Source organism: Lytechinus pictus, chromosome 6, assembly GCF_037042905.1.
Source record: "Lytechinus pictus isolate F3 Inbred chromosome 6, Lp3.0, whole genome shotgun sequence".
NCBI lineage: Eukaryota > Metazoa > Echinodermata > Echinoidea > Temnopleuroida > Toxopneustidae > Lytechinus > Lytechinus pictus.
In genome coordinates, this window is record NC_087250.1 from 27,787,644 (window position 1) to 27,800,786 (window position 13,143).

Below are 13,143 nucleotides of genomic sequence, written 5' to 3' on the forward strand. Positions count from 1 at the left end.
AATCGTCAAAGTCCTATCTGAGGGGCATCGCCATCTGCGGAGCCCAGGGGACCGACTATCGGGGGCCAAGTGGAGCAACGCCAGACGGACAATGATTCTTCTTTATTCTGCCAAAGTTAAGTTATATTTATTTGTGATCATTTCCATATCCATATATATCATGAATGTTTATTTTCTGAAACAAACCGAAATCAGAGAAATTGTGGATGTATCATCATTAACCTTCAAACTATTAAACTTAAACAGTTAAAATGACTTGGCTGTTTGGATGGTCTTGAAGACTGCCTAATAAAGGTGGGGGGGGGGGGTTTTGATGGCATACACCCCCATGGTGGACGTATCATACCCCCCCTCCCCCTCGCTACATATCAGCATCAAAATTTGGCACACCTCTTAGTTCACATTTCTCACGTGAAGTAAAAGACTTTACATAGGCCTATATTGTAAATAAAAATAAACATCAAAAGTTTGTTTCATCCAAATTGAAATGATTGCACATATTTTTTGTTTGAATATCAGCAACTAATTCACTTGTTTGACTTGTTCAAATTAATAATTGTCTTCTTTTCAGTGTCACCAAGTCAACGTTAATTCTTGATTGAATCGTGTAATGCGGGCGAGACCTGCCAGGGGGCGTTCCTCTTATTAATTATTTGTACAAAAATGTTTGCTTTTTCAGATCACAGCAGTTCATTCGATGGCGCTTTGATTTATCTGTCAGTATTAGCTTTTGATCTTTTATATGATTCATAGCTAATGTAAACATGGTAAAACAGAGATAACTCATTTCAAGAGGCCTTCACATAATGAAGAGGTTGGACATACATACACTATGGAATAGCTCTTTTGTTGATTCATCGCTATCATAAATTGAATCTACACCAGGGGGCCGTTTCATAAAGCTGTTTGTAAGTTAAGAGCGACGTTAAGAACAACTGGTGATCCTTTCTTACGCGCTAAACTATCTCCAATGAATATACCATTTACCACAATAAAGGATCACCAGTCGTAGCAAATAAGATATCTTGAGAGGGGTGGGGCAAAATGAGTTAAAAGTGACAATCCTTTCTCTTTAAAGGGGAATGAAACATTTGGAATAATTAGGCTTGTGTCGAAACAGAAAAATAAAAGAATAAGAACAAAGAAAATTTGAGAAAAATCGGACAAATAATGAGAAAGTTATGAGCATTTGAATATTGCAATCACTAATGCTATGGAGATCCTCCCATTGGCAATGCGACAAGGATGTGTGATGTCACATGTGAACTACTTTCCCTTTGATGGACTATAAAATACCCTCAAAATGTCTCTTTCTGCTTTTTCTTGTGGTGATACAAACTCTTTATCCATGATGTATTCTTTAAAAATCTGTATTACATGCCCTCCTTTATAAAAAGAACACATGATCTACTGATAGATGTGATAAAAGAGGCAATTTAAGTGAAATATATACTAAAGTAATGGGGAGAGTTGTTCACAAGTGACATCACACATCTTTGTCGCATTACCAATTTGAGGATCTCCATAGCATTAGTGATCGCAGTATTCCAATGCTCATAACTTTCTCATTATTTGTCCGATTTTTCTCAAACAGTCGTTGATCTGTTTCTTTGATTTTTCTGTTTTCACACAAGCTATCGTGTTCCAAAGGTTTCATTCTCCTTTAATGAATAATATATCTAGTCTAAACCTACCTTCTTGTCCGTTTCTTTTTTCTTTCTTTCTTTCTCTCTCTCTTTATTTATTTCTTTTGTTCTTTCTTTCCTTCCTTCTCCTCCTCCCTCTTCTTCTTCTTTTTCTTCTCCTTCTGTATTCCATTTCCTTACTCCCCCTTTAATTTCTTTATTTCTTTCCCTACCTGAAAATCATAAATATTGAAAAATTACAAGAATAAAATTATATGCAGTTAAATGATGAACCTCTTAGACTAACAGAGAGGAGAAGGAGACTTGCAAAACATGTCTCAAGAATTATTATGTTCTTAAAAATGCAATATCCTGGTAACCTAATGGAAGAAGGAAAAGCTCGAGGCTGTCCCAAGCATCCGTGGCAACAGACTTTCTTCAAAGACATTAGGCGGTGCTGCACCATCCCGAGTTTGCTCAATCTCGAGATTTTAGCCCGATCAGCCCTCTTCGCGATTAATCTCGAGATTCAAGAAACCCCGTCTGCACCATCCCACGAGGAGCTATCTGCTCGAGCGAGGCAACAAGCCCGATATTCCGGGCATGCGCACTTTCGGATCTTGGAGTTTCAACAGCCCGCGCTTTTGAATAACTTCCCGCGATATGCAAGCAATGAACTCCTTTCACTAGTACTTTCGCCGAATTCAACCGGTGTTATGCAACAATCCTTTCAGCTCAGCGAGTGAAGAAGTGATGTATTCTTCGTGAAATATGATGGCGGAGTAGGAGGCAACGACAGAGAGAGAGAGAGAGAGAGGGAGAAGGAGGAAAGAAATGCTATTTGCTCACATTTTGCGAAGGAATAAGACAACACTGCTGTCAGTGTTGTTATTGAATATGACCATCGTCGATGCGATGAGCGCCTCCCCCTTCGGTCTGGTCTCTCCCGGGGTCTCTCCCAAAATCCATTCACTGGTACTGGTGGGGACACCATCGTTGCTTATGAACGCTATTCGCATGTATAAAGTTGACTTTCGCACGTGTTTATGTTTTGACCAAGGCGGAAGTGGAACGCGAATTGCATTATGGACTGACGTCATGAATAAATTACCCCGAGTCCAATCTCGAGTGCGTCTGCACCGACGAATTAGCGGGATAATTCGTAAAATAGCGCGCTATTTTGCAAATAAACCCGAGTTGACTTGGGATTGCAATCTCGAGATTAATCCTACGAACTAGCGCGATAATTGCGTCTGCACCGCCAACTATCTCGAGATTTTTCAGATCGGGATAATTTGCCGGATCAGAAATAGCGCGCTAATTTGAAACTTCGGGATGGTGCAGACGGCCCTATAGAGTTGACCCATATCTTTATACCAATCTGTTGGAGGTTAAAGCGGTCACAGATAATGATAGATTGTTGCCTATAAATGCACTACACAGGAGGGACTAAGTGGTAAGTAAAAAAAACAGGAGTAATTCTGCATCTGATATCCCCTCCCTACCTCCTATTGGCGCCTAATGTGGTCCAAAGTATCACTATTCATATGTAGTAGTTTATTTGATATTCTGATACGAATGCTATTTGCTCACCAGCATTATATCATAAAAACAAATATTAATATTGCTCTGATCAGATAAGGAGAGCTATAAGTGTTGTTAATAATTGTCAGATAGAGTCATATTCTGTTGCTGATAAATTGGGATCTGAATCTGATTCTGCAGTTCTTCATTTGAAGTCTAGGTTTACACATTCAGATTTTAAATAATTGTGAACAGGTAATGTAACTTCTAAATTTTCAAATGATCCATCTTAAAATAGTAATTTGTAATTATAATGGGATGGGAGATGATTATGTTATGCTGAAACACAAGGTACATTAGCTGAAGTAGTTTTTTTTTCATCATCAAGTTTATCTTTTGCATTAATGTTGACATGTATGAGAAGGTGCATGGGTAAGGTACATAACTTATTTCTTGCCATTGAAGCTTATTTTAATTTCATTTCTTCTGAAGCTTTTAACCTCACATCTCTTACATTTTTACTTTTTCCAGAGCTAAACAATCATCAGACATCACATCATGGCATCAAGATTTCCAGAAGGAAACCAAGTTCAACTCCGACCAAGAAAAGGTCATGACATGAAATGGTCATGTGACAAGCATGGTGAGCCAATCAAATTTTACTGTAAGAAACACAAAATTCCTATATGTCATCCATGCGCTACCAAAGATCACAGTCAGAAACCATGTGAGCTAGACGACATCGAAGATGTCATCTTCGAAAGGAGGAGACAGCTAGATGAAAAACGGCCAAAAGTTCAAGGACTTCACAAACAATTGGAAGCCCTCAGCACGAAAATAAAGACTGTGTCAACGTCTGGAAGTACTCATCTTCGGACAATTAACAACAACATTCAAGATTCATATCACGACAAGATCAAATCTGTTGGAGAAAAGGAGAACAGGATGATAAGGGTTATTAACGAGGAGGCAGATGAGGAAATAAGACTAGTAAATGAGAAGAGAGAAAAAAGGATCAAGGATTGCAACACCGAGAGAGAAAATGAGCGACAAATCATCAAAGACAAAGAAGCAAAACTTCTATCAGATGCAAAGAAAATCAGCGAAGTCATTTCTAAGAAGATCAAAGATCTGACTGATAAGAATCAGCATGTAATAAACACTGTAGAGAACATTGAATCAACCTTTAAACGTATAAACCAACATGATGAAACACTGGTGAATGAAGCTCCGCAAGTACTTGCATCTATTGATGAAAATTTAAGTTTGAATGTTCATCAAGATGTTAGCGACTGCCTTGACCGAATACAGAATGAAGTTGAGAGAATGAAGTTTGTAGAGGGGGAAGTAGGTGGAGAATACTATGGTAGAATTGATGGGTATATCGGTAAATGGGAACTTGTCAAATCAATTCACATTCCATCGGTTGTTAGTAAGCCGAGTGTGCATGGTTTAGTCAGTGATGATGAGATATGTGTGCGAGACGTAGGTAACAAAGACGTGTATATTACAAACATCAACACTCAACACACAGAGAAAGTCATTGATGGAGGTGTGTTGATTACATCATGTGCGCCCATAGACAGTAACGTAATAGTATGTGGTAAGGTGAGAGGTGGTTGCACGGGTGACAGGTTGAATGGATGCATCACTCTCTATGACAGACAATGGAAGGTGATTAGAGACATCAGCATACCAAGGAATGGATACGATCGTGTGTATGTTGATGTTGATAGGGATGGGATGATCATCGCTGGTCAGTTAGATCAGTCTAATATCTACGTCATCAATCCTGCTGATGATAAGATAGTAAACACTATTACGATGCAGGGTAAGGAGGTGTGGGATGGGATACAAGACTTGTCATCAGGTGATATCGTTGTGAGGACAGTTAATAATGAATACACTGTCATCTCACGATCAGGAGAAGAAAAGACTGTCATACACTGTGATGAGTGGGTATCGTCCCGGTGTCGCGTTGACAAACTGACAGACACACTCTACATCACGTACAGGGATGAAGCGCGTAAGACATACTCAGTTGATCAGGTGTCACGTGATGGTATCATCCAGGCAAGGAGGATCGTGGAATACGAGCAATCAGATCGCACTAACTTCATGAGCCCTTGTCTCGTTACTCCTACTGGTAACTTTATAGGGTGTGATGGAGACAAACTTCTTATCTACAAGAAGACATACATCTTGTAAATCATCTAGACTATCAAAGGAATGATATCGGATTTGTAAGAGAAATATAGACCAGAGGTTTGCTTTTACTTTTAATTTTTATTTCAATTTACATCCTTCAAGCTCTATATGTACGTGACTACTTTCATATACGCATGGTCACGGTGTGTATATTGTTGTATCAATCCATATCAAATAGAAAACTGTCGCTAATGTCCACTCCGTCTAGATTTAGGTCTGTAATGAACGCCCTCAGATCCAAATGAATAGTTTACTCGTAACCTGAACAAAATAAATTAAAAAACGAATTGCCTACTTGAACCAGATGGTTATTGTAGAAAGTCTTTTAGAATGGCTGAATTCAGAATTGAACGTGTTAATAACTGATTTCTGTGAAGTGAACCCGATCATTTACCAAACGACATTTCGTTCAATTTCATTCGATGTTATTCTCAATAGTGATCAGGTTATTCCTCGATTAAAATTGTTCTCGGCTTTTAAGGTATTTAATTCGAATCAATTAACCAGGACCCCATTTCATAAAAAAATGTTGACTATGATAGCAACTCATGCTAAAATGTCAATTACCATGACAACAATAACGATTCTGCTTCCTGATTGTCTCATCCAATGAAATTTGATATTCAAACTGGAGTTGTTATCATAGCCAGGTTTTATGAAATGGTACCCTGGTTGATTTCATTTTTTTTATTCTGTGGAAAAAAAAAAAAAAAAAGCGGGAGGGGTCAAAATGGTATGAAATTGAAGTTTCGTAATGTACACAATCCCCCCTCATGAAGTTAGATTAAAATAAGATAAAATCTCGTAAATAATGGTGTTTAATAGGGTTCTTGCTTAGTCTACATTCATATGTCAATATAAAGGGAAAGGGATAATGTTTCCCGTATAATTCTTTTTTTCGCCAATTAAATATTCTCTAGTTATGTATAACAAAATAGGTGAGATTTTTTTCAAAAATATTTAGCACACGGTATATTCATCATATTCCTGAAAGTATTGCATCATATTACTTATTTCAATCAGTTCATTTTTCTTCGCTTGTACAACTTTATTTTATCCTCATATCGCTTAATATTTTCAACATAGATTACTGATTAATTGTATCCCTACACGAATAATATCATCTTACACATTGGCTACCTGACTTTCAAATCTTAAGTAACAATGATATGGAAGTGAAACTTTTTTTAAAAATAGGTATTTGTGTCGACGTTCTGTAATGATGTGTTCGCATTACTACGTTCAGTTATGTTTATCAACATCATGAAATTATGTCAAATTAATTTCATTATAAAGATCATATGTCAATAAAAAAAAAACACATGATAGGCTAGCGTACAATGCTGTAAATAAATAAAACAGGAATCTATTTTGTTTAACAGACAGGATTAGATAATTTGTCAAATATCTGCCCATAATGTAGCTTTTGTTCGTGGTTTCACGTTAATATAATATATAACTCGATTCAATCCATTTGTTTATTTTGTTTCTATTTTAAATTGTGTTTAGTGTGTAAACTGGAAGTCTATTCCAGAGGCATAAGCTAAAGTGAATATTCTTAAGATGAAAATGGTTGTATTCTTCTGATCATAATTTATTTACATTGTGGTTATCCTTATACATGTGCCCCCTCTATCTCTCTCTTCAAGTTTACCCCGACAAAAAAATGATTTGAATAAAAAGAGAAAAATCCAACAAGCATAACACTGAAAATTTCATCAAAATCGGATGTAAAATAAGAAAGTTATGACATTTTAAAGTTTCGCTTAATTTCACATAACAGTTATATGCACATCCTGGTCGGTATGCAAATGAGGAGACTGGTGATGTCATCCACTCACTATTTCTTTTGTATTTTATTATATGAGATATGAAATATTCTAATTTTCTCCTAATAGTCAAGTGAAACAGTGATTAATTCCTCACTGAACATGTGGAATTAGCATTGTTAATACTATATGGTTCAGTCAAGTCTGTCCCTATGGTCAAATCTGTGAAAATGAAATATTGTATAATTCAAACAATAAAAAACAAAAGAAATAGTGAGTGATGGACATCATCAACTGACTCACCTAGTTGTGCATATCACTTTTTTGTGAAAAATAAGCGAAACTTTAAAATGCCATAACTTTCTTGTTTTACATCTGGTTTTGATGACATTTTCAGTGTTATGCTAGTTTGATTTTTCTCTACATATTCAAATCAATATTTTGCTGGGGTGGACTTGACCTTTAACCCCCAAATTAGCCCTTTTACTGTATAATACGACATGGGTATCCATGTTGCTGTAATAAGTTGTATATAAATCGTTATTGTTCAAGGTGTGTTGTTTTAAGGTAGGAGTATATCATTTTTCAAAAGAAAAAAAATCCATTCGAATTTATTCTTGCAATAATCAACTTTGTACAGGTTGAGTTTAGGTAGGGTTTATGCTTTATTTCAACTATCAATTCAATTGCTCGTTATTGTCTATATAGTATAGGTTATTCAAAGTTTGTTCCTAAAACTGGAATGGAGAGAGTGCTATATATCAACATTTTCTTCCGGCAATATGTCAGATCTAACGACTTTGCTTGATTTTGATTGCCTGAGAAGCACTGTTACTATGGGAGCTGTTGAATGAAACGCTTGACAATCCCATCTTTTTTTTTATTTGCTCAATATTTGTTGCCTAATATATACAGCTCATTACAATTTGCTAAATAAAATTTGGGAGACTATTGTACATAACATGCATAATAAACATTATTATGATATAATGTATATCATGATATCTATTATTTTCAAGTGTATATTGAAGGATGAGTAGAAAGTATACGTTTGCTTTTGATATAATATATTTTCATTATACTTTGTTGTGAATTACTAACATTGTTGAATAGGAAAAAAAGCCAATGCTTGTTGTTGTATAGACCTAAATCAAGACGAAATTAATCTTAAATACTTGAGAGCTGAAAATAGTCATGTGAAAATAGTTAGGAAATATCTTTCTTTACTGTGGGTTAATGTATTTAGTTCATTTCGAGAAAGGTTTGCCAATGCAATATATACATGATAGTTGTATACAAATTACTGATCAAAACACCAATTATCAACCGATTTGAATATATCTTCACTTTGGGTTATCTACTACATTTCGAGAAAAGCTTACCAATGCACAATCAGTTGTATGCACATTATTCATCTAAAAACCAAGTATCAACCGATCTGAATAAATGCTTAATATTTTTAAACTGATCGAAATCTTTGCAGTTTTTTTTTTGAGGTCATTATCATGGTGATGGGGAGGGTGATTTTAATGCACAAACAATCATGTAATGTTATAATCAAATAATTTTGTCAGCATAAACGAAAATAAATGTAAAAAAACCCGACTCTATATGCAGTTCATATTTGTGATTTACAAATGATTTTATTGGGCATGTAGGACCGATGGTAACAGACGAAGGGGGGGGGGGTGAGAAGATAAAGGGAAAAGAGAGGGGGTGGCAAAGTGGAGGGGAGTGAGAGATTTAAAAAATGGAGAGACGAGGAAAGTAAAGATGGAAAAAAAGATAGAGAGAAAAAATATATATATGAAAATAAAAGGATAAAGAGACGGAAAGGAAAGGGATAGAAAAGATGAGAGAGAGAGAGGGGGGGGGGGAGAAAGATAGAAGAAGGGGAGAGAAAAGAATGGAGAGACAGGGTGAATACAGATGGAATAAGAGCGAGAGAAAGAGAGAAGAAGAAGAAGAACTACCGAGAGACAAGGAATGATAGAGAGAGATGGGGGGAAGGGGACGGGCTGAATTTGAGTTTGTATTTGTATTTTCCTTTCTTAGGAAACAAAGAAACATTACATTACAAAGTGAAATACATCACAAACCATGTCAATCATAAAAATTCATAACAAAATTGAAGAAAGGATGAATTTGAATTCCGTATAGATAGATCTGGCTTCGTCGAAATTAAGTAAAAGGAAAATTAACTGAGGGGCTTGCCAAGAACGAATGAATTTAAGAGATTAAAAAAAATCATAGAAAAGAGTGAGAGAGAGAAAAGGGGGGAGGGGGGGGGGAAGAACAATCCGAACGCTTCTTTTTTGTATCACTGGGAAATTTTGTACGATTAAATAATATTGAATTATATTAAAGGGATGGTCCAGGCTGAAAATGTTCATAATAACTAAATAGAGTAAAATCCACAAAGCCAAATGCCGAAAATTTAATTAAAATCGGATAACAAATAAGGAAGCTATTGAATTTTAATTTGTCTAATTTTAAATATTTTGTGAAAACAGTTATTTGCATATGGTCATGATTATTCATTAGGTGGGCTGATGATGTCACATCCCCACTTTTCTTGTTCTTATCTTATTACATGAAATCATACACGTTTCATTTCTTCATACATGTGCAAATGATGTGTCTCTATTACGATAAAATAGGTTGCAGCTATAAATAACTAATGCACTTGATCAGTTGCCATCCAATTGTTTTAGCTCTTGGTAAAACAAGTTTAATAAATCTAATTTCATATAATACAATACAAAAGAACTGGCGGGGATATGACTTCATCAGCCTACCTCATGAATATTCATAAAGACATGCCTAGAACAGTAGAACTCAGTGTTTCACCGGAATGATAATGCAAATCTTTAAAATTCAAATAACTTCGTTATTTTCTACCCGATTTTGATCAAATTTTTAGCATATTGCTTTTTGATTTTATTCTTTTTATTGAGATTTGAATATCTCCAGCCTGGACCATCCCTTTAAATGTGACCATTGTGCTACTTCTAAAAATTCAAAGAACTACGCCACTGTAATATTGAAATTATGTTCAACGCTTCACCAAAATAATATATCAAAATATAATAACACAACACAAGAAATACATTTAATTATAAAATTATAAAGAAGATTATGGCAATGGCAATTAATGAAATTGAAATGTGAAGGAACCTGCATAAAAAAGCAGAGCTTTATAATGTCTGCTGGTTCCCTAATATGGTTTAGATGCTTTAATATGGTAATTGTTTAACTAGGGGCTGGGGGGGGGGTTCAAGTATATCTAATACAAAATAATGTACACACTGACAGAGCAACGCACGTTGCTTATTGAATCACCCATTGAAAGTGAATTTCTTTTTCTTTAGAAACCACCCAGTAATGGCTTCCATAAAGTGACAGTGATCTGAAGTCGGGTATCATCGATCGGGAATCCACCTTCATGTCTATCCATTCTACGTCAAAAGATGGCGCTCTTTCATGTCTACATTACACACACATTGAATCACTTGATGAAGATGTGATTTCTGACATTAATAAAATCAGTTGAAATCAGAAGTCCTAGCAGTCTACAATGAAGCTGAAATGAAACGATTGATTTCTGTAATGCTAATACGCTAAAGACACACTACCTCACTCCTCACTTTTTTCCTTGCACAGAGCAAATATGCAACTAAATAGCTCATGAAATAAATTCGATGAGATTGAGGAATACCCCCCCCCCCCCCCCATTGCCCAATTGGCAAGCATACACTGTTACTTTACAAACATGCATGTCAGGTCAAAATTTTTATGCAAAAGGAAGATCAAATGAAATATTTTCAAACTGAGAATGTCGTCTTCCATTATAATCGTTGGAGGAATCATGTCGGGTTTTTTTTGGTGAGGCACCGATCCCTTAGATATGACAAATAAGCTGGAGGTTTCGTGTTGAGATAGAAAGGCCAACGCAAAAAGCAGGGTAAAAACATGGTGTTGTGATCATGTATCAAGATGCTCAAAGCTACCCGTCACAGGCTGAAAATAATATAGAGTGATACTCACTTACCAAAATGCTGAAAATTTTCATTAAAATATGATTACAAAATACTGCTGTTAGTGTATTTTAATGGGCTGGTGATATCACGTCCAGTGCCATAGAAAGGACTTTTCAAATAGCGGGTGCTGGGGGATTCGTTAAAAAAATTGTTAACTAGATGATGCCCGAGGGGATTTCGGTAACTAAAAAAAAAGAAGCAAGAAAAAAAATAATAATAATAAATACATAAATAAATAAATGAATATATAAATAAATAAATAAGTTTCTGCTGCCAAATGTTCCTCTATTTCAATCATTTTTTTTTTCTTGTCAACTTGATGGCAATGGAGTGCATCCTATGTGATAGCATACGCAACACCCTGTGAAAAATCATGAGGGGTGCAGCTTCCGCATTCACCCCAGTACCCCCGCTTCATATTTTATTAAGTTATTAGATTAAATCATATTCCTCTACTATCTGAAGACTTGTTTGCATGATAAATATATTACACATTTAATCAGTAGTCAATTCATGTTTTCCGTTCTTGGTGGACGAAATTTGACGAAATATAATTTTCCAAAAAAAAAAAAAAGAATAAGTGCGGATTAGTCTGCAGGCACAGACCCTGATTAGAACTTCGGCCAACCAGTGTGCCTCCACGCAAAGACTAGCACATACAAAACTTGCTGTTCCAAGATAACCTTCAGTACACAAGGCATATAAGTAGGCTGCACATTAAGACCCTTAACTCGAGTGAAGGGTTTGCCCAGCAGACTAAGTGCGGATAGGCATCATCAACTTGTTCATTGTATTGTAGCGAACCCGTCCGCTACGGTTTTTAGTTATAATGCATTAAACGTAGATGGCGCTATAGCAACGCACTGCGTAAGGCAGCTCTCGGAGACTATAAATAGCGGAGTTTCGCGGTAATCTCGTCACCGCATTGCTGCGTCACTTGTGCCACTCTTCTTACTCTCCTGGTGATTTGCTATCGGCCTTCGCTTTCGCTTTTACACAGACCATTTGGCATTCAATTCTGCTTCAATCGTCGGAGATACCGGTGTTAGGACCCTTCTTGCAGACAAGGTAGGAGGTTATTGGAAGTCTCTCCCCCCTCTAACCCCTCCCCCAACTAACACTCTAAATTCAAAACAATGGCGGATGTTGATGAGTCCGACGACTTTGAAATCGTCACCAACAAAAAGAAACGAGCGAGAAACAACAGCTCGCCAGAAAAGAGCGAGGCTCAACCAAACGTTTCAATGTTACAAACAATTTGTCTTGCTCCAATCGAGCAGCAAAAATCAATCTCAAAATTAAACCCAATTCACGTTGCAAATGAAATCAAATCTAAAATTGGGGAACCTAAAGAAATCAAAAAATGGGGACGTTGTATCCTCATAAAATGTAAAGACGAAAGGCAAAAGAAAAGGGCCTTAAATCTAGATAGCTTAGACAACATGCATTTAAAAGCATTTATTTGGATGCAAAACCCGCCAGAAAAGGGTGTAATCACAGGAATTACTCAATCCGTCACGGACGAGGAGCTCCTTGATGAGCTAAACTCTCAAGGAGTGACCGCCGTAAAAAGAATTAAAAAAAGGGTAAACGGCGAACTCACAGACACCACCGCCATTATTTTGTCATTCAAGCAGGGCGAAGCGCTGCCAAAAAGTATCCACATTGGATACATGACTAAAAAAGTCACAAAATATGTACCACCGGTACAAAGGTGCCAAAACTGCCAAGGTTTTGGTCACCTTAAACAAACCTGTAGATTTAAAACAAGATGTGTTAGGTGTGGGGGAAAGAATTTTGAGACAAGCCAAAAGAAAATCGTGGGAACAATACTGCAACACAATCAATAGATTTACCCCTCTTACAGAGGTCTGGAAAAAAGTCAGAGCTCTACAAAAACCACAAAATAGTCATTCTAACCTTCCACTAAAAGTTGATGGGCAAGCTATCCAAAATGACGAAATGAAGGCAAATTTC

At 36.3% G+C, this 13,143-nt stretch overlaps 1 protein-coding gene across 1 annotated transcript; it reads left to right on the forward strand.

Moving 5' to 3' along the window:
- Positions 1-2,987: 2,987 nt before the first annotated feature.
- LOC135154459 (uncharacterized) lies at positions 2,988-5,408 on the forward strand. The gene is made up of 2 exons (XM_064100603.1): positions 2,988-3,081; positions 3,681-5,408. The coding sequence occupies exon 2, from the start codon at positions 3,708-3,710 to the stop codon at positions 5,355-5,357; it is 1,650 nt and encodes a 549-aa protein (XP_063956673.1). The 5' UTR covers positions 2,988-3,081; positions 3,681-3,707; the 3' UTR covers positions 5,358-5,408.
- The last annotated feature ends 7,735 nt before the right edge of the window (positions 5,409-13,143 follow it).

Excerpts from the sequence above, each read along its gene's own strand:
- LOC135154459 (XM_064100603.1), top strand. The coding sequence starts at position 3,708 with ATGGCATCAAGATTTCCAGAAGGAAACCAAGTTCAACTCCGACCAAGA.